Below are 21,618 nucleotides of genomic sequence, written 5' to 3'. Positions count from 1 at the left end.
TTGTAAACAGTTATCTTGAATTATCATTCACGTGCATCACTAATTTGAAACTTAGGTAGTTACCAGACCTGCTGCTAGATCCTGTTATTTGACACGTTAGTAAAGCAGCACATCCTACTCTATCACAATTTTTTAAAGTATACATTTCAACAGAATCAGTGTCCCTTGCAACTCCATGTATTTTATGGATTTAAAAACATTCGAAGAGGTCTATGGCACAAAAAGGGTGAGAACACTGAAGTATAACAGGATTTCCACCTTCAGTGGGTGTAACAGTCGGGAAGACAAATGCGTGGAAAACAAAGAGGGGGGAGGGTCAGGAGGGACTGATGCTGAGAGGCAGGACTGAGCTGGGTTTGGGAGAAAAGGGAGGACCCGGATAAGGAGACAGAGGGAGGGACACCATGAGGAGAGCTCCAGGCTCACAAGAGGCCCACGGAGAAGCAGGCCGGGCCTTAAATCCCAGGCTAGCGTGTATGGACTTCATCAGGGGATGGCGGCATCACATGCACAAAGGTAAACTTCCAGAAGACCAGGGAGACAAATCAACAGTGGCACCAGGTACGCAGCAGGGGACTTATGGGAGGAAGCAGGCACGGAGGTCTAGCAGTGTATGGTTCAGAAAGCAGCCCTCCAAGGGCTCCCTGCCATCGCCCTGTGACAGGAGCCACATCTGGTTTCCCACATCCCACTGCAGGATTCTCACCATGAGACAAGCACTGTTACAGCTGATCCCAGGGTATGAGAAGGCCTAGAACCGTTTCCCTTGGGACTTGGAAAGCATTTTCAGGTCCGGTGTGGTAGGGTTCTGCACACTTCAAACCAAAAGCAGCAACCGCCCACAGGTCTCCTGACACTGGCTTCTCCAAGGATGACAGAGAGTCGCCAAAGCCTTATCTACAGTGGCACTCGGCCCTTTTGGCCAACTTACTGCTCACGCTTTCCCTGAGACTCTGAGTCAAAAAGCTGGACTGAGGCCACCAAAAGTCTGCTTACGTGACTGCAGTCAAGCAAAGTACAGGGACATGGCTCTGACCACAGGTCTACCCCAAGTGACCTGCAAAGCCAACCAAAGTAACGGCTCACTTGGAACATTTCACTGGAAAGGCAAGCACCCGTGCACACACAGTATGTCCTGGGTGTCTCTTAAGAGTGGGGTGAGTCTTCCCACTCATTCCAGGGAACAAATAATCTGTCGAGGAGGAAAGGTAAAGCCTCTACAGGACTGACTGCATGGACTCAGAATGCCTGAGATACCTCATTTGGGAGGGGTCATCCTGAGCTTGGAGACTGCAATTGCCCTGGGAGCTTCTGGGGGATGGAATAGAGAACAGGTAGACACTCCAATTATCAGTTCCTAAGTACTGGTCTGCAAGACGTTTCAAGTACAAACTGCCCCCGGGGCCTCCACACAAGACAGAGTCTTATCTGCCATGTAGGCAACAGACAAAGCCAGACTCCTCAACAGAGGGAAGTTCTCCAGATGACACTGTATTCTTAGAGAAATAAAGGCATATGCACCCCGTAACAACATATGAAAGTTTTGTTGTTTGGTTCGGAGAAGGTACTTAAAATGCAGGCCATAACTTCAAAAACTACACGTCTGACAAAAGGCTGTGAGTTAAAGATGAATTCTCCTGACCACCACTCACAACGAAAATTAAGGGGCACTAGCAGAGGACCCACGGGCAGGCTAGTCTGACTACTCAAATCTTGACCCCATAGATAACACTCAATTCTCCCTGCACTTTCCTGGGAGGATGCAGGTAGGTATAGATAACCCCAAACCAAGCTGAATCAAAGCAGGCGTATGCAGTAAAACCTCACGTACTTTGACCAATGAGGGGTCAGAGACAAAGATCTAGCCTGTGCAATTTAAGAAGTTAATTTACAGAGCATTCTAGAAGAAAGTTTAGTTTAGTAAACTAAACTTAGTAAACTTTAGTTAAAAAAAACACTTTAATAAAATCCCCAAGTTACTCCAAATGCCTTCTTGACAAAGTCCTGCCCTGCTAACCCAAAGATTCTACTACCTGCCATTAGTGGCAGTCATATGAAAGCAAAGCATCAGCAAGGACGGGACCCAAGTTCACTGAGAAATATCACCTGCTCCAGGGCTTTTCAAATACTGCAAGTAACCAGTTACCAAAGTACCACTCCCAGACCACAGCGCACGTGCCCCCAGAGCTCCGCGCCAGGCTCACGATCCTTCCCAAGCCACTAACAACTGATCAGAGCCGGCATCAGTGTGGAAGCCTGTCTGTCAATCCTGTCCACGTTCTTAAAAGTGCCTGGGGAGTTTGGTTTGGTGGAAAAAAACATGGGCATGAAGGACAAATAGTTCTCACTCTCACCCTGGTTCTACAACTACCAGATACACAGGCTTGTGTTAGTCAAACCCTTCTGGACCCGTTTCCTCCTGTTTAATTCGGTGACACCAGCTCTACAGAATTACTGTAAACTGAGAAGACACACAGCGGAGTGCCTGGCACATAGTGAGTAGCAGTTCTACTAAGTACCAGTTCCCTTTCCCTTTGACTTTCTTAACTTGGTCATAGAACCATGTGAGCTTACTTTCAAGATAACTTGTATGGCAAACTCCCCCTTAATTGGTAATACTGAGTATAGTATTACCAATTACTGTGATTAACCACATGAGTTATACAAAAAAATATATTAATTTGCGGCTAATTCCAGTTCTCCATAGGTTTGTGCTTCCATCTGAGAAAGGGGGTGCCCAACGGTTTGTCAAGCAATGATGAGTGTATCAAAACAAGAGAGAACATCTAATCGACAGGAGAACACCTGTTTGTTCTTAGGTACTTCTTGGCATTGAATTATTCTGCAAACAATCAATGTACCAATTCCAAAGGCCCTTTAACTGTTACTGCTTTGGCAGAATTTGATAACCATTCATATTTGTTATTTTATCTCCTTGAAAATAAAACGAATTCTTCCACTGACCTCCTTCCTCCCTCACCTGATCCACGTCCACCCTGCCTGTTTGCCCTAATAAGGCTCTGCTGTGCAGCCACCTTTGTACAGCCATGACAGTTCGGGGGACAGGGTGAGAGATTAGTCAGGAAAATAAGGAGAGAGAAGCGCTGGGGAAGCTGATATAGGGAAGTAATAAGTCAGGAAGGCTTCCCAGAGGAAATCATAAGAGCTTTAGGAACAAAGTAAAACAAGATGGTAGAAAAATGGGCAGGGCATTCTAGAGGTACGGAGAAAGCAGGGCAGAGAGAGGAAAGAGTCCAGGGGTAAGAGCCTGAGCTTTGGCGTCAGTTCTTAGGCAAGTTACTTAATTTCGATTCTTTATCTGTGAGGATTAAATGAGAATGCATTTAAAGCTATGAGGTGGCACAATTAGAGCTGTGGAGACAGGAGCTTAGAAATCTCAGCACCGGAATCTGAGGTAAGACGGCTATCAAGGTGTATGTTTGTGGGAAGAGGAGTTCCCATGAACACTTACTTTGAGAGACCCACACGCCCGAGGAAAATAGGTCATACAAGCCTTCATTCCTTCCAGTGCTGAGAGCTCACTCTGTGGGGAAACAGAAAGTAAGGAAGAGGCCGAGGGCCCAACGCCCCAGACCCTATCTCCACCCCACCACGCGCCCCTCAGGGTCCCTTCTCCTTATACTTTTTCTTGGCCCGGACCCCTTCTCACTTCTTCAGTCCTATTCCCCAATCACTTCCCATCACATTCTTTAACCCAATGGGTATCAGTGAGGGCAAGCAATGCAATGGGCCCAGGGGAGGGGGACCCGGGCAGGCGTCTCACCTCCGGTCTGAGGCCCAGCAGGGAGGTGAGAAGGCCAGGAAGGTGGTTCATGGAGATGTCCCGGAAGAGTGTGGGGAGCTGGGCCGCGTAGCGGAGCAGGTCCCCCAGCACAGCCACGGCCAGCTCCATTGTGGGGGGCGGGTCCTGGGACTAAAGAGCAACAACACCCCATGCTCCCAACCTCACCTTCACGGTCACCGAAAGGAGGAATGAGAGGTATGAAAACATGGGGCTTTTGACAAACACCAGTTAACGTCAACATTACCATCAAATCTACTAGGGACAGGGGCTTCCCTGGTGGCGCAGTGGTTAAGAATCCGCCTGCCAATGCAGGGGACGTGGGTTCAAGCCCTGGTCCGGGAAGATCCCACATGCCACGGAGCAACTAAGCCTGTGCGCCACAACTACTAGGCCTGCGCTCTAGAGCCCGCGCACCACAACTACTGAAGCCCATGCGCCTAGAGCCCATGCTCCACAGCAAGAGAAGCCACCACAGTGAGAAGCCCGCGCACTGCGACGAAGAGCAGCCCCTGCTCGCCGCAACTAGAGAAAGCCAGTGCACAGCAACAAAGATCCAATGCAGCCAAAGATAAATAGATTAAAAAAAAAAATCCACTAGGGACAGAGCGTATTAGAGATATGGAGCATCCGAAGTAACACATTCATCTACAGACAGGACGTGTGTTCACACTTTAGTACTATGCGCGTCTGGGGGTCCGAGGAATTTGGGGGGAAAAAAGGTAACAAAGCCATACTTTAAAGATCTGCCTGACTAGAGCATCTCAAGAGTTTCTTTCTGCTCCCATACTACATTTCCCTGCTAGGAATGGAGAGGAGCACTTCTCAGACCACAAGAAAAGTCTCAGCCAAAACAAAACCGCCCCATCTCGCCAAGCTTGCTTCTGGCTGTCTCAGACCTACCGTGGAATTCACGGAGGAAAAACGGCTTAAATTTATAAAGAAGGACTTCTCTAGAAAATTAACATGTATCTAAGGGAAAAGCCTTCAGCACATTACCCCCTGCTAGACCAGACGCCACGTGTCAATGAAACAAACAAGAATGCTTGTTAGGAAGTCCGACTCAGTGGGCCTACCAACCACAAGCAGGCCTCAACACTGTCCAGCAATCCTCCTGCACCTCTCGCTCGTTAACTCCTTCTGCTACTCAGCCCCTCTCCCACCACCGTCACCTCCGTATAACCTAACCTGCAACTTCAGAGAAAGCTGAAGCCCAAAGATGGGCACTCCCTCAGCTTCCCACCACCAAACTGAAAACTCCACCTCCATCCTCATCCCCGCTCTCCTTCCTCCTGTCCCACTAGAGGAGATGCTCCTCCCATCCGAGGACAATCCCTCCTCGGTGCTTTAGATAGTCCCCCCTCCCTTCTTCGCAGAACCTAACCCTGTAAACTGGCCCCCTCTCTCCAATCCCTTTCAAAAGGATTCTTCCTACTGACATTTGTGCATGCTCCAGTCTCCCTCATCCTAAAAGTCCTTCTCCTGAGCCCAGACTCCACTTGCCCAATCTCAGCTGTTGCCCAGTTTCTCCCTCTTACCAGCAGAGCCAGACGTCTTGACAGGACTGCCTACCTTCTCCACTTCCACTCCTTCTCCCACTCACTGCTCATCCCAGGGCAACCTGGCTTCCGTGTCCACTGCTCCACCAAAAAACACTTTCACAGTCTCATTACCCTTGAGTTGCTAAATCTGATAAAAAATTTTCAGTCCTTGTCTTATTCCAGCTCAGAAGGGCATAAAGAGAAATGACTCCTCCATCTTCCCTGAAGTATTTGGATTCCATTCAACCCACCATCCTGGTTATCTCCTTTCTGCTGCTCTGTCTTGTCTGCTTTTTTTTTTTTTTGCGGTTCACGGGCCTCTCACTGTTGTGGCCTCTCCCGTTGCGGAGCACAGGCTCTGGACGCGCAGGCTCAGCGGCCTGGCTCACGGGCCCAGCCGCTCCGTGGCATGTGGGATCTTCCCGGACCGGGGCACGAACCCATGTCCCCTGCATCGGCAGGCGGACTCTCAACCACTGCGCCACCAGGGAAGCCCTGTCTCGTCTGCTTTGTAAGCTCATCCTCCTCTACCTGACCACTGACTGTGGAGCGCCTCAAGATCCAGTCTGTATAAGTATTCAACTTGATCATCTGAGCCTCATCCTCAGCTGCAGCTGCCATCTAAATGCTGAGGACTCTTCCTCTTTGTAAAACATATTTACTGAAGCCCCCACCACTGAACCCTCAGGGTTACCCTCTGAGATATCTGGTCACTTCCACGCACACTAGGTCAAGGGTATGCTTCCTGGGGGCCTCTACTGAATGCCCAAGACCATACTCATGTTATTTTCACCACTCCCCTTGGAACCTGGCTGTCTTCCAATGTTCTGATACCTGGGAGTCATCCTGGACACATCCTTTCCCTGACACTATTCCATCATTAGGACCTGTTGTCTATTTTGCCTCTAAATCTCTCTTGAAATCCCTCTTTGCCTCCAAATCTCTCACCTACTTCTCATCATGTCTCCAGCTGCCGCCCTAGTCCAGGCTACCGTGAATGCTCTCCTAGGTTACCCTTAGTACCTTCCTTGTGGTCCTTCTGCTGCCATTCTGGCTCCTTTCTAATCCTGTCTCACCACAGCAGCCAGAGTGGTATTTCCAAATGAAAGTTTGATCACGTCACCACTACCACCACCTCCTTCCCCCTACTCAAAACCTTCCATGAATTCCCACTGTTCTGAGAATAAAAACCAAACTCCCTAATATGCCTACAACGCCACACACAGCCTGGTCCCCATGCACATACCTCCCCGGTCGCATCTCATTAACCTCAGCCACACCAGCCTGCTTATAATTCTTTACAAATGAGTCAAACTCCTTTTCTCTCAGGACTTTTGCAGGCTTAGAACACTTAGAAAACTCTCAGCCCAGTTCACTCCTACTCATCAGAACAGCCCTCCCTGAACCACTGACCCTGATCACCACCCCAGTCTGGGTCAGGTTCTCTCGTTACATGCTCTCAGAGAACTACATTCTTTACCTCCAGAGCACCTACTGAAGTTTATCTTTTCACACTCATTGTATAATTATTCTCTTTCAGGACTTCCTTGGTTAAGACTCTGCACTCCCAATGCAGGGGGCCCGGGTCCAATCCCTGGTCGGGGAACTAGATCCCACGGGCACGCCGCAACAAAGAGTTCACATGCCGTGACTAAGGAGCCCACGTGCCACAACTAAGGAGCTGGCAAGCTGCAACTAAGACCAGGCGCAACCAAATAAATAAATAAATAAAGTACATGAATAGAATTTTAAAATAAAATAAAAAGCACTTAAAAAATAAATATTATTCTCTTCCACTAGAACACAGATCAGCAAACCATGGTCTGTTGGTGCCTGTTTTTGCACAGCCCACAAGCTAAGAATGGTTTTTAAATTTTTAAAGGGTTGGAAAACAAACCAACAAAGAAACACTACGCAATTGAAACCATGGGAATTCCCTTGTGGTCCAGTGGTTAGGACTCCACACTTCCACTGCAGGGGGCACGAGTTTGATCCCTGGTTGGGGAACTAAGATCCCATGTGTGTGAGGCACAGCCAATAAAAAACAGAAACCATATGGGGTTCGTAAAACCTAAGACATTTTACTATCTATAGACACCTAGAAAGTTTCCCAACCCCTGCAAGAGACTCTAAACACCTGAAAGCAGGGTCCAAGTACATCTCTCCACCAGAGCTTAGCACACAACCTGCCATGTGTGCCCAGAACATGCTTGTGGAAGAACTAAGTGGGGATGTCATCAAAGGATGTAAAAGCAGAAAAAAATTTAAATGTTAAGAGGAAGAGAGGAGTAGGGAAAAAAAACACCTGGGGAATTCCCTGGCAGTCCAGTGGTTAGTATCCTGCGCTTTCACTGCTGAAGGCACGAGTTCAATCCCCGGTTGGGGAACTAAGATCCCACAAGCCACACAGCGTGGCCAAAAAAAAAATTAAAAAAAAATTTGGGGGGACTTCCCTGGTGACGCAGAGTGGTTAAGAATCCGCCTGCCAATGCAGGGGACACGGGTTCAAACCCTGGCCTGGAAAGATCCCACATGTCATGGAGCGACTAGGCCCGTGCACAACTACTGAGCCTGAGAGCCACAACTACTGAGCCCACGTGCTGCAACTACTGATGCCCATGCCCCTGGGGCCCATGCTCCGCAACAAGAGAAGCCACCACAGTGAGAGGCACGTGCACCGCAACTAAGAGTAGCCCCCACTCGCCTCAACTAGAGAAAAGCCCAAACACAGCAACGAAGACTCAATGCAGCCAAAAAAAAAAAAAAATTAGTAAACTATTTAAAAAAATCAAACATCTAGGAAAAGCAGCTTTAGAGATGTCACTCATTAGAAAAGCTAATAAGGATGTGAAACAGCGGTTACAGAGTATGAAAGGTCAGATGAATTAAAATAACCCAGTAGATAAAAATATCAAAACGTGGGCTTCCCTGGTGGCACAGTGGTTGAGAGTCCACCTGCCGATGCAAGGAACACAGGTTCGTGCCCCAGTTCAGGAAGATCCCACATGCTGTGGAGCGGCTAGGCCCGTGAGCCATGGCCGCTGAGCCTGCGCGTCCGGAGCCTGTGCTCCGCAACAGGAGAGGCCATAACAGTGAGAGGCCCGCGTACCGCAAAAAAAAAAAAAAAAAATCAAAACGTTTAAAAGGATGTTTCTATTTGAAGCTCATCCTCCCTGCTAGAAAAAAACTGCTTCTAATTATTCTGTCCTCAGAACTAAATGTCTAAGCCACATATATGTACCACATCCAGAATGGAGAATACAGCATGGCTGAGGGAGGGAGGGAGGCAGGGCGGCGGCTGAATCCTTACCTGCAAGACCTGCTGAATGCTCCGAAGCCAGGACACACAGTGCTGCTGGAACATCTCTGTGGGGCTCTCCCCCACTAGCAGGGACAGCAGACACAGGCCCTCAAACCTTGTAAGAAAGGTGAGTGACAAGTGGGTGGTGGCTAGACTGCAGAGAAAGCAATTCATCGCCCTTTAACGCTCACTGGCTAGAGGAAACACATCACCTCCAGATCCACGGCAGCTTCTAACTCCTGAAATACTTGGAGGACTTGGAGTGAGGTGTGGGCAACAAGGAAAGAAGGGAACAGAAGGTGGGGCACAGAAACCTGGAAGCTGGAATAGGTGGGGTTCAAAGCCAAGTGAACTCATGAAAAGAATCAAACTCTCCACCTTCTTGGGGAATGGAGAAATCTCAGGAATCCGTGGGGTGGTGACAGTGGATGGACAGATATACAGCCCTCTTCCTAAAGAAACATCCCCCTGGAGAAAAAACAGGGTTAAAGACTTACCGAGTTTTGATAGAACCAAGACGTGCATTACTGAGACCCACCAACGCGCCAACAGCTGAAAGGTTCTGGAGGAAAGAAGACAAGGAAATGAGTTGGGAATAGGATGCTAAAGACACAGGATTTCTCCAAGCGCTTCCCTGCCCCACTGTTTCCGAAGCCTTTTCTGAAGTAACACCTCCTTTGAGACCAAAAGGCCATTCCTCTAGAGGCTGACAACCTTTTCCCTATTTTCAGTAGGTGACACACACAGCAGCCTGTCCTGTCCCGTGGGCTTTCCTCAAGTTACATCCCACCTGTCCCCTCCCCAACCTCCCACCCAACGAACTAGTGTTACCCAGAAGGCTAGACAGCCCGACTCATCCCAGCTACCAGACTTCAAAGACAGGCTCCTTCCGTTTCCCTAGACAGCACCTAGCGCAGAGGGACATCCCTAAATGCTTGCTGACTGGACACTAAACTCATCTGACCCCTTCTTCCTTCACCCCAAATCCCCCTCCTCCTGTTCCTGGCTCCCTTCGAGCTGCTAATGCCAACATAAACCAAGTCAACCAGAGCTTCCTTCCTGCACATTCTGGCAGCCCTGAAAGAGGTCTCCTCCTCAGCCCTCCCACGAGTAAACTCTCCATGCTTAAATGGCCAGAGTCCTCTGGTGGCCCCTGTATCCCCCTAACTGTACTCATCATTCATTCTTTCAACAAACACATCTTATGCCTGAATCAGATGAAGGAATACAGAGCTGAATAAAATAAATAAGGTCCCTGTCCTCATGAAGGGAAATGTTGATTCACTTAATAAACATTTATTTACCTACTTTATGTGAGACATTGAGGTGCTAGGGAGCTTATATTCTAGTTAGAGAAGACAGAAAATAAACAAATGATCAAATAAGAAATAGCATGTTGGAGGGTGCTAGGTGCTAAGGGGAAAAATAAACTGAGGAAGGAAAGGAGAGGCTGGAGTAGGGAAGGGAGACAGCACTCTATGTGGAGTGGACACAGGGCCCTCTAAGAAGCTAGTTGAGCAAAGTGAGAGCAAGGCGTACTGATACGCTCACACGCACTGTGAATATAAAATGGTGCAGCCACTTGGGAAAACAGCCCAGCAGTTCCTCAAAAGGTTAGAGTTAACCATATGACCTAGCAACACCACTCCTAAGTATATGCCCAAGAAAAATGAAAACACACGTTCTCATAAGAAATCGTATACGAACATTCATAGCAGCATTACTCATAACAGCCAGAAACTGGAAACAACCCAGATGTCCATCAACCATGAATGGATAAACAAAACGTAGCATATCTATACAATGGAATATTACTTGGCCATAAAAAGGAATGAAGTTCTGAGACATGGATGAACCTTAAAAACATTATGCTAAGGGAAGGAAGACAGACCCCAAAAGCCACGTATTGTATGATTCACTTCTATGAAATCGTCAGAGCAGGCAAACCTATGGAGACAAAAAGTAGCTTAGCGGTTGCCTCAGGCTGAAGAGCAGAGAGAGGTTGGGGGGAAATGGGGAGTGACTACCAATGGGTATAGGGTTTCCTTTGGGAGTGATGAAAATGCTCTAAAATTGATCATGGTGATGGTTGCACAACTCTGCAAATACTAAAAACCATGGAATTGTACACTTTAAATGGGTGAATTGTATGTGAATTACATCTCAATAAAACGGTTTAAAAAAAAAAAAAGGCATGCTGGTAACTTTTTGTCGTTCCAGGCAAAGCAGAGAACAAGAGCAAAGGTTGTGAGATGACAGCACACTAGGCGTATCTGAGGAGCAGCAAGGAGGTGACCTGTCACTAGAGGAGACTGAGCGGGAGAGACGAGGCCCCGGGAGCAGGGTGGGACCTTTTGGAGTCATATAGGCAACCGTTGACTTTCACTCTGAATAAGATAAAAGCCATGGGGTAGAGAAGAATTAGGCAGAGAAGGGATATTACTTGACATAATTTATTTTTTAAAACACATCCACAACACCTGAGTTGCCTTGTCCAGAAGGCAGAAGCAGACGCAAGTAGGAGGCTATTTTAAGGATCCAGGAGAGAGATGAGGCAGTGTAAAGAGCGTGGTAAGAGTGGGGATTCAAGCCTCAAGCTGTGGTTATACTCTGAAGTTAGAGCCCACAGGATTTGATAACACACTGGATATGGGTGGGAGATAAAGAAAAGAGGCAAAGCTAATTCCAAAGTTTTTTGCCTGAGCAACTAGAAAGATGGAGTTGTCACTTACAAGGCAGCAGAATACCGCAGGAGGAGCAGGTTTGGGGTTCAGTTTCAGGTGTTAAGTCTGGGATGTCTATTTAATGCCAAATAGGCACTGGGTAGCTAAGTCCGGAGTTAGGAGAAATCCCGGTTAGAGTATGGATTTGGGAAGTTGTCAGTCATCAGACTGGATCAGCTCACTGTGGGAGTGAGTGTAAATAGAGGAAGAAAGCAGTACAAGGACTGGGTTCTTGGGCACTCAAACACTGAGAGGTTAGAGAGGAGGAGCCAGTAAAGAAGGCTGCGAAGGAGTGACCACTATGGTAAGAGAGGAATCAAGAGAGAGTGGTATCCCAGAAGCCAAGTGAAGAAAATTTTGCAAGAAAGGAGTCATCAGCTGTAACAAATACTACAGACAAGTCAAGTAATAGGAGGACCAAAATTTGACCTTTGAACTTGATATCTTCAGTGGTCATTGCTGATCCTCAAGACTTACCAAGTCACCTGGTAAAGCAGTATTTTGGTGAAGTAGTTAGGCTAAAAGCCTAAATGGGATGAGTTCTAAGGGACAACCATCAGGGTAATGATTCGTTCAGGGAAGAATCTTTAATGGACACTAAAAAAAACAGGTGAAAGGGTAACAAGACACAAAATTACATAATCTCCCCACAGGAAAAAACCAAAACTTTATAATGAAGAAACCTGGCAGACATCACTTTAACCCATGATCAAAGTTAACATCACCAGTAATGGGACAAAGAGACATTATGTGCCCCCTGATACAACGCGACAAGAATGTCACACATCATTTCTGCAGTGTTCCTGCCAAAACTGCACAACCTGAACCTAATCATCAGAAAACAGCAGACAAACCAAGCTAAGGGACATCCTATAAAATAACTATCCTGCACTCTTCAAAAATGTCAAGATCGTAAGAAATTTTTCTTTTGCCATCAAGGACACTTTTAGCACAACTGACAAAATTGGAATAAGATCTATAGATTAAATCACTTATGGTACTGATATTGATTTTGAGTTTGATGATGGAATGCAGTTATGTAAGAGAATGTCGTTTTTAAGGAAATGCACGCTGAAGAATTTACAGGCAAAAGGGCATCATGTCTGCAACTTCCTCCTTCATGGACCCAGAAAAAATATGCACAGAGAATGATCAAACAAATATGCATTTAAAATGCTGACATTCAGGGCATCTGGGTGAAGGGTATATTCTTTCAAATTTTCTATAAATCGTAAATCATTTCAAAGTAATATTATTTTTTTAAAAAGAAGAATGGGAGAAAGTACAAGTGCAAACAACTCTTTTGAGGAGTTTTGCCATAAAGAGAAGCACAGAAATGGGGCAGGAGCTGGAAGGGGGACTTTTTTTAAAGTGGTTTTGAGCTATATGCTGATGAAAATGACCTAAGCGGGAAAAGCTGATGATGAACAAGTGGAGAAGCAATGGACTTGTGTACATGCAGAGGGGACAGATGTCATGTACAAGCAGAGGGCTGGCCTTAGTAGGGGCATGGACCAGCTCACCCCTAGTAATGGGAGGGAAGGCAGAGCATACGAGCACAGACACAGGTAAGCTGGCAGATGTGGTGACGGCAGCCTATGGGAATTCCCATCCCCCAGTTTCTATTTTCTCACTGAAATGGGAAGTGACTTCATCAGTTAAGAGTGAGGATGGAGAGAAGTAATCAGAGGTTGTCTAGGAAAGTGGAAATGTAACAGGATTGCTAGGCAACACTAAGAGTCCACTTGAGAAGATGATAGCCATGAATTTAAAGTGAGACCAGCCAGCCAGGATACATGTATCTCCAGCCATACTGAGCTGTAACAGGTACAGGCACCAAATAAAAGGACTTGGATTTAACACAGACGGGGTGCTGCCGGGCAAGTACAATGAAGGCAGAAGGGTGAGGAAGTGATTATAATGGAATTTAAACAAGGTAAGAAGAGAAGAGAGAACATGACAGATAATAAATAAGTTAATTTATTTCAAATAGTGATAAACGCTAGGAAAGAACCAAAACAGAATAATCTGACAGAAAATGACTGAAATGGGAAGGACCACTGTATTTTAAAACAGCATGCTCAGGAAAGGCTCCTCTGAAATGGTGGCATGGAAGCTGGGATCTAAACAAGCAGCTCATCTCCCCAGGAGTTTCCCAACAAAGAGTGAAGGAACTGATGAGCAGTGGCCTCAGCTGCTGCAGAAATGAGATCAGCCTGGGTGGCTGGAGCACAATGAAGACAGGCCAGGAGTCGTGTGAGGGGAGGTCAAGAGGCCAGCATAGGCCGCACTATGTAAGGCCTGGTGCAATAAGTTAGTGTACAGTTTTAAGCAGGACACTGCTCTAATCTTACTGATATTTTTAAGAAGATCACTGGGTACTGGTTAGAGAATGGGACAGTACAAAGCCCTAGGGACACAAGGCAGAACAAGACACTCTGTCCTTCAAAGTATGTGCAGTTATAAGGGAAATGAGATACAGGATTTGTTTTAAAATGCTCTGGGGTGGGAGGGACTTCCCTGGGTCGAGTGGTTAAGAATCCACCTTCCAATGCAGGGGACGCAGATTCGATCCCTGGTAGGGGAACTAAGATCCCACACGCCACGGGGCAACTAAGCCCACATGCCACAACTACAGAGCCCATGCGCTCTGGAACCCGCGTGCCACAAACAGAGAGCCCACGTGCCGCAACTACTGAGCCCACATGCCACAACTAGAGAGAAGCCTGCGTACCACAACGAAAGATCCCCTGCGCCGCAACTATGACCCGATGCAGCCATAAATAAATAAATAAAAATAAAGTGCTCCGGGGGCAGGGGAGGTTGGAGGCAAAGTTGGGAAAGTGGGAATGAAACAAGACTGGCAAAAATGTTCACTGTTAAATCTGGGTGATAAGAGACAGCACGAGCCGGGGTGGGGGTGGTTCAAAATACTATTTTCTCTACTTTTGTGTCATCTGAGATTTTCCAGAAGTTTTTTTGTTTTTTTTTAACTACACACGAAAACAAATCAAAGCCCAGTTGTGTGGGTATGGGGGAAGGAGGTTGAGTGTATATGTACAATAAATAAATAATTTCCATACGGTGTAATAAAGAACAGCTAATCATAGGTGGTTTGGAAAGGTTTCCCAAAGGCAGTGACAAACAAACATTGAGTTGAAAAGATTTGGGGGATTGTTGGGGGGGAGTGGGGGGGGCGGGTATGGAGAGGCGGCACAGGGAGAGATTCCAAGCACAAGTGCAAAGGCCCTGAGGCAGGAAAGTTCAGGTGCTTAAGGATTTTAAAAGGCAGCAAACAGGTTAAGGATTTTACAAACAGGATCAGCTGTTATGTGGGAAATGAATTAAAAAGAGCAAGACTGACAGCAAGGAGACCAGCTGCCATAATGCAAGCCAGAAACTGTGAACTGTGCTCAGGTAGTTCCATTTTGGTACTGAGTTTGCAGTACCTGTGGGAAAACAAAGTTGGTGATTAAGCGTAGATGGATGGGCCAATCAATGGATCTCTTTTTCTCTCACGCTCCAGGCCTATTTACTTACCTTCATTTCTCATCTCAGCTAAGCTAGAAATTCTCCGAGGAAAAGGATGATGTCTTACTTATCTACCTAGAGATGAGGAATAGTAGGTAACACATAAGAGATACTCAAAAAATCTTTGTTGAATGAAAATCTACGAGGAAGTGAAGGAAACCCACCACACAGGTCCATGTTCTGAGAACTCAATACAACACAGACAAGTAGAAAAAAATTCAAGGCAAGATATACCCAAAAAATATAGTACAGGCAATTTAAAGGTGTTTCCCACATCACCCTTAGATTCTTTACTCAAAATTCTTCTAAGGGAAGGGAGGGTGGGCAAGGGATGAACTGGGAGTTTGGGGTTAGTAGATATAAACTATATCAAAACATATAGAATGGATAAACAAGGTCCTACTGTATAGCACAGGGAACTGTATTGAATATCCTGGAATAAACTATAATGGAAAAGAATATAAAAAAGAATGTATATATGTGTATAACTGAGTCGCTTTGCTGTACAGCAGAAATTAACACAACACTGTAAATCAATTATACTTCAATTTTAAAAAAATGCTTTTAGACATTTAAGAGAAATTAAGCAAGACATTAAGTTCACGTAGCTCACCTTGAGGGAGGAGGGGAAGACTTGAAAGAGATGATGACGGAAATCACACATTTATAAACAGAATAGATAATATTTCAGAAATACTTAGGAACCACATGAATCACAGGAGGGGAACTGGGCTGAGATATCAGAGGCACAGTTTTGTCACCCTCAATGAGGACTAATAAATAAATGAGGTCATCTCTAATAAATTTGGGGCTAAGATTACTGAACCACCCAGCAGGTTGTGATAACCCTCTTCCTGGAAGGAAGCATAGAGCTGGGAAGATCCCGGTAACAAATGTTGGACAAGGAAGAACTCATGTACACGAGTCTTGAAGGATGAATAGAATTTGGGGGAGGGTTAGCGGGAGAAGATGGAGCACGGGAGATAATATTAAAGGTGAACCTACTGTAGGTTAGACAGTTATGTCTTCTTAGAATCTGGGTAAGATGATGGGGGTTAAAGCCAGGATGGGGGCAATGGGAAAGACATGGAAAGAAGTGGACAGATCTGAAAGCTACTTAGAGAATAAAATCAAAAGGACTTAACAGACTGTATACGGAGGTGTGTGAGCAAAAAGAAAGTGTTCAGAATGACATCTGGGTTTCTAGCTTGTAGGACTGAATGGAAGTTAGATTCTATTCTGTGTATAATCCAAAGGACTCTTCTAAACCAGTCTACAAAGCGCTGCATAATCTGTTCACTGCCTACTCACCTCATAGCGCCCACTCTCTTCCCCTCCATCTCTGAACCTCAAGCACAATGCCCTTCTTTTCAGTTCCTACCAGAGGACCTTCCCACATGAGCTTTTCGCTGACTGAACCGCCCCTCCTATTTTCTTCCCCTACCCAACTCCTATGATTATCTTTGGGGATCTCAACTTAAACTCCAGTACCTCAAGAAAATTTCTGCAATTTTCCAGATTAGGTTAGAGGTCCCTACTATACAATTCTCGTAGTGTTTTGTAACATTTTGTTCATCGCCATCGCATCTATAACTGGAGCGCCCAGCATTTAGCCCTCAGTAAGAGTTCAGTAAATATTTGTTGAATACATCCATTCACTCAGTCGAAACAATCCCCAAAACAGATACTTCCAGATGAAAAAGAAGCTAAAGATCATACATCTAGTGAATGACGGGGCCTGGGATCGAACCCATTCATGCGTGTCTACCGATAGCCTAGCAGTAGAGAAAACGAGGCCCTTTCTCTTCCGAGTTTCTTCGATTCACGGCTGATAAAGGAGAAATGCGTGAATCTCGTCCAGAGTGATACCTGGATCCGCTTTCTGCCCCCAGCTTTCCTTCCCTCCACCTCTCCACTGCAGCTGCAGTGCATCAAGACCCCGGTGCACAAAAGCTGCGCCAACCTTCCAACAGGGCCGCGGGCCTGCGGGCTACAGACTCACCTGGGCCCCGCCCACCGTCCCATGTAGCCGCAATAGGCACATGAGCCCCGGCAAATGTGGGACCGAGCGGGTTGGGGGGTGCACAGGAGAAACGGTGGACCCAGCTCGCGGCTGTAGCAACCCCGACACGCTCTCCAGCAGAAGTAGGCGGAGACGCGGGCCCGAGTTCACCGCCGAGAGACCCCCGGTCCCGCCGGGAACCCCAGCCGCGGAGCCCGCAGACGGCCCGCTAAGAACGGCTGCCGCCATCTTCCCCTGGGCTCTAGAGGTGGCGTGGCGCGATGACGCAAATACCCCGCGACGGACGCCTCGAGGGGAGGGGCGTGAGGAGGGGGCCTTGGTCCTGCGCTTTGCAGTCCGGTCGCCGGCTGGGAGGGAGCATGCGCGGCGTGGAAGGGCCGGGGCGACCCAGCTGTGGGTGTTTAGTTCCCGGGGTGTCAAGGCCTGGTCGGTGGGCTGGGTCGAGGGCGGGAGGCCGGACCAGTGGCGGTTAAAGAACACGTGGTTAGGACTACAGGCGCCGGAGTCCAAAAGCTAGCCTTTAACGTAGGACACTTTCGATCTAGGTATCACTGGCCTGGCCTCGTCTGAAATCATAGATATTGTTAACTACATTTACAACGACAGAAATGATACAATACACGTGCCTTGCAAATACAAATTCAAACAATAAAGAGGGCATAAAGTAAAAAGAGAAACTCCCTCCCCCCCAAGTCCTTCCCCCAGTAATGTGTATACTTTCCTAATATTAGTCTATGCACAAACACATAAATACAGAGTATATTTTACAAGAGCGGGGTCTGTACTTTGCTTTTTTTTTTTTCAGTACGCGGGCCTCTCACTGCTGTGGCCTCTCCCGCCGCGGACCACAGGCTCCGGACACCCAGGCTCAGAGGCCACGGCCCACGGGCCCAGCCGCTCCGCGGCACGTGGGATCCTCCCGGACCGGGGTAAGAACCCGCGTCCCCCACATCGGCAGGCGGACGCCCAACCACTGCGCCGCCAGGGAAGACCTGTACTTGGCTTTTGTCACTCGATATATATTGTGGGCAACTTTATGCCGTTTTTTAAGCGGCGCGGTACAATGAAATGGGCGCACCACGAGTTCACAATTCTTTTGCTGAGTACTTCCAGCTGCTCCAGTTTTTTCACTAATAACATTTTTTTTAATACAATCACTTTAATGAACATCCTGATACTTCTAATAAAATTCAAATCCCAGATTCAAATGCAAGGGTGATCTTTTTTCCTCTTTTATTGCACTTTATCTAATCCTTCTTCAAGCCCTGGCATTCTGCCTCCAAAATATACTACCCAGTAGGGTTCATTTTTCTCTATTTCTCCATCTCCAGTGACACTCTGGGCCAAGTAACCATTCTCTCTCACCTGGCCTCTTATGCTAGCCTCCTGCAGTGGCCTCTTCACTGCTCTCCCTGCTCCCCTTTTGGCCCTTTGTACTCCCTTCTCCACGCAGCAACCAGAGTGGTCTTTTCAGATGGAAGTCAGTTCTTGTCACTCCCTGCTTAAAGCCCTTCAGTGGCTTCCAAATATCATGTGAATGAAATCCCATCTTTTCACCTTGGCCTACTAGAATCCCCACGATCTGACCCATACCCACCTGTGACCTCAACACATACCACATAAGTCACTCTCCCTCTCTTTCCCCATCCTTGAGCCACACTAGCCTACTTTCTGTCCTCTGGCAAGCCCATTCCCACCTCAGTGCCTTGGCACATGCTGCTGCTTCTGCCTGGAGAAACGTTCCTTGTATGACTGACGCCATCTGGCCATCCTCAGAAAGGGCTCCTTTTTAAGAAGTTCCCACTCTCACCCCCATCACCCTCAATCACATTACCCTATTTAATTTTTTTTACAGCTCATCGCACTATCCAAGATTTATTTTCTTACTTATTCACTGACTGTTGTGTTTTTTTGGCTGCGTTGAGTCTGCATTGCTGCGCGTGGGCTTTCTCTAATTGCGGTGAGCGGGGCCTACTCTTCGTTGCGGTGCGTGTGCTTCTCACTGCGGTGGCTTCTCTTGTTGCAGAGCATGGGCTCTAGGCACACAGGCTTCAGTAGTTTTTGCTCGCGGGCTCTAGAGCGCAGGCTCAGTAGTTGTGGCGCACGGGCCTAGTTGCTCCATGGCATGTGGGATCTTCCCGGACCAGGGCTCGAACCCATGTCCCCTGCATTGGCAGGCGGATTCTTAACCACTGCACCTCCAGGGAAGTCCTCACTGACTGTTTCTTCTGTCTAAAATACAGACCCCATGAGAAGGGTCTTGTCATCTTCACTATTTTATCCTCATCCCCTGGAACAGTAGTACCTGGAACATAAAAACTGTTCAATAAATATTTGTTGAGTGAATAAATGAATGAGTTTTGGATGTAAGAAAATGCCTTTTTTAATTTTGACAAGAACTAAGCAAAATGCCCTCTAGAAAGTTTGCATCGATTAACACCCCTGCCAACCATGTAGAACAGTGTTCTCTAGTTTATACATCATCCCAAAACTAGGTTTATTTCTTAATTTTGTCAACTGAATAATGAAGAAGAATATCTCCTTCTTTCAATTTGTTTTCATTAGCGAAATGGAGTAACTTCATATGTTTAGTAGACATTTGTGTTCCTTCTCTAGTTTATACATCATCCCAAAACTAGGTTTATTTTTTAATTTTGTCAACTGAATAATGAAGAAGAATATCTCCTTCTTTCAATTTCTTTTGTTTCATTAGCGAAATGGAGTAACTTCATATGTTTAGTAGACATTTGTGTTCCTTCTTTATTAATTATTTTCCCATAACTTTTACCCCTTTTTCTATTGGGTTATCTTATTAATTTGTAGGGACTCTTTGTAGATGCGGGAATGTATTCTTGACTGTTATCTGTGTTGCAAGGTTGCAAGGGATTTTTTCCAATTTGCCTTTTTATTTTGTTATTTTTAAATTTCTTAGCCTTTTTCAAGTAAGGTGCTGTGGTTAAGGGCACAGACTCTGGAGCTAGACTGCAGGGTTTAAACACCAGTTTTGCTTCTTGCAAGTTGTGTGAGTCTGCAAGTTACTTAACTGTGCCTCCCCTTCTTTATCTATGAAGTGGGGATATTGTAGAACATTCACTCATAGGCTTGTGAGGATTAAATGAGTTGATATTTGTAAAATGCTTGGAACAATGTTTGGCACATGGTAGATACTGTACATAAAGTGTAAGCTGTTATTATTTCAAGCCCTGGGGTCTGATATCTTGTGAGGCTTTCCCTAACCTCCAAGGTTATAAAAATATTCTCATGTATTTTCTCCTAATACTTTTATAGTTTTATTCTGTGCATTTAGATTTTAAACCATTTAGAATTCATTTTGTTTAAGGTGTGAGAGATACAACTTTTTTTCCCAAATGGATAGCCAATTGTCCCAACCCTATCTAGTGAATCTGCCATTATTTCTCCATGTGGGTGCGTATCTGGACACTCTATTCTGTTTCATCGCCACGTTTAGTATGATTGCACCAATAACACTATTTTAATTATCATAACATAACAAATTATCTGGTAAGACAAATGCCTGCTTCACTCCAATTTTTCAGAATTTTCCTGACTATATGTGAAAGTTGATTCTTTTGATAATGTTTAGAATCCGGTTCCCCCCCCAATAAAGTCTCATTATTATTTTGATACAGCATTAAATTTATAGGCAATATGAGAAATGATGTCTTTGTAATGATGGTTTTTCCCACTATGATTATATGGTGTATCTCTTTCATTCTTTCCAGCCTTCTTTATATTCTAAAGTTGTCTTTATATTAGTATTTTTTTTAATACAGTAGCTTTAATGCCGTGCAGACCACTACCTTTCATCTCCAAAATCACTTTAGATATGTAGCAATATAGATCTCATTACCTTCTGGTCATGACCCTTTGACAAAAGTGATTCATGAGTTTAAAAGAAATGCATGAGCTAAAGCTCGAAAGGTGTGAAGAGTGAGCTTAGAAGGTGGTGGGAGAACTGGGGGTGGGGAAGTAGCAGCTGGTTAGTAAGCCTGTATTTGAACCTTAAAGATGATTTCAGAAACTTGTTGTGCACATTACTTTTTGTTGCACAGAAAAGTGGAGGGAGAAGGGTGAAGTTAGTTCATTTGAGGGAGACAGGGGAGTATGGGGAAAGAGATGGAAGAAAGAGAATACGTTAGCTCCTTAAGTCTAGGAATGTCCATCATCCATCATCCTCCCCCAGTCCACTCAATTTTGCCCTAAAAATGACTCTTCAGCCTGGGCCCCTTTCTCCCTTCCACTCTATTGTTCATCATCTCTCCTTGACTAGTTTTCATCTACAACAGCCGTGCCCCACTCCCTCCACCCTCCACACTGCCCAGAATTATCTTCCTAAAGGAGAAATCTCATCCTTTAGGAAGATTTTAAGCCACCCCTTAGCTTAAAAAAAACCACTACTGGATCCATGTGTCCTCCTCCACGAGAGGCCCCTGTCTCACTCCTTTACCTGCTATACAATATCCTTCACACTCCTGTTCCAGCCATCCTCCTCAGCCTTATCTCTCCTGCCCTCTAACCCCACAGACACCTCAGAACAGGATGTGCCCCTTGCCTTTCTCTCTCTTTGGAAAACCCTTTCTCAACTTCTGCCCACCCTTCAGAAAGATTGTCCTCAAATGTCCCCTCCTCTGGACAGCCTGCACTGCCTCCATCCCTCCCCCAGTCAAGCGCTGGGA

At 46.2% G+C, this 21,618-nt stretch overlaps 1 protein-coding gene across 8 annotated transcripts in view; it reads right to left on the bottom strand.

The window, feature by feature from the left end:
* The window catches only part of PELP1 (proline, glutamate and leucine rich protein 1), a 45,673-nt gene that overhangs the window by 6,097 nt on the left and 17,958 nt on the right, over nt 1–21,618 (bottom strand). For 2 of the 8 annotated variants that reach the window (XM_027130167.1, XM_027130165.1), the window contains exons 2-5: nt 9,142–9,206; nt 8,654–8,759; nt 3,785–3,934; nt 3,473–3,544 (exon numbers count right to left, since the gene is read on the bottom strand). In XM_027130167.1, coding sequence (XP_026985968.1) covers nt 3,473–3,544; nt 3,785–3,934; nt 8,654–8,707 — 276 coding nt within the window. In that variant the 5' untranslated portion in view covers nt 8,708–8,759; nt 9,142–9,206. Of the gene's footprint in view, nt 1–3,472; nt 3,545–3,784; nt 3,971–8,653; nt 8,760–9,141; nt 9,207–16,900; nt 17,339–21,618 lie in introns of those variants that run through there. The other 6 variants (XM_027130163.1, XM_027130164.1, XM_027130169.1 and 3 more) reach the window with 6 other exon arrangements.

Source organism: Aethalodelphis obliquidens, unplaced genomic scaffold (genome assembly GCF_003676395.1).
Source record: "Aethalodelphis obliquidens isolate GAN/ISIS:26980383/991018 unplaced genomic scaffold, ASM367639v1 scaffold38, whole genome shotgun sequence".
NCBI classification, from domain to species: Eukaryota; Metazoa; Chordata; class Mammalia; order Artiodactyla; family Delphinidae; genus Aethalodelphis; species Aethalodelphis obliquidens.
This window is presented reverse-complemented; position numbering and strand designations above follow the sequence as displayed.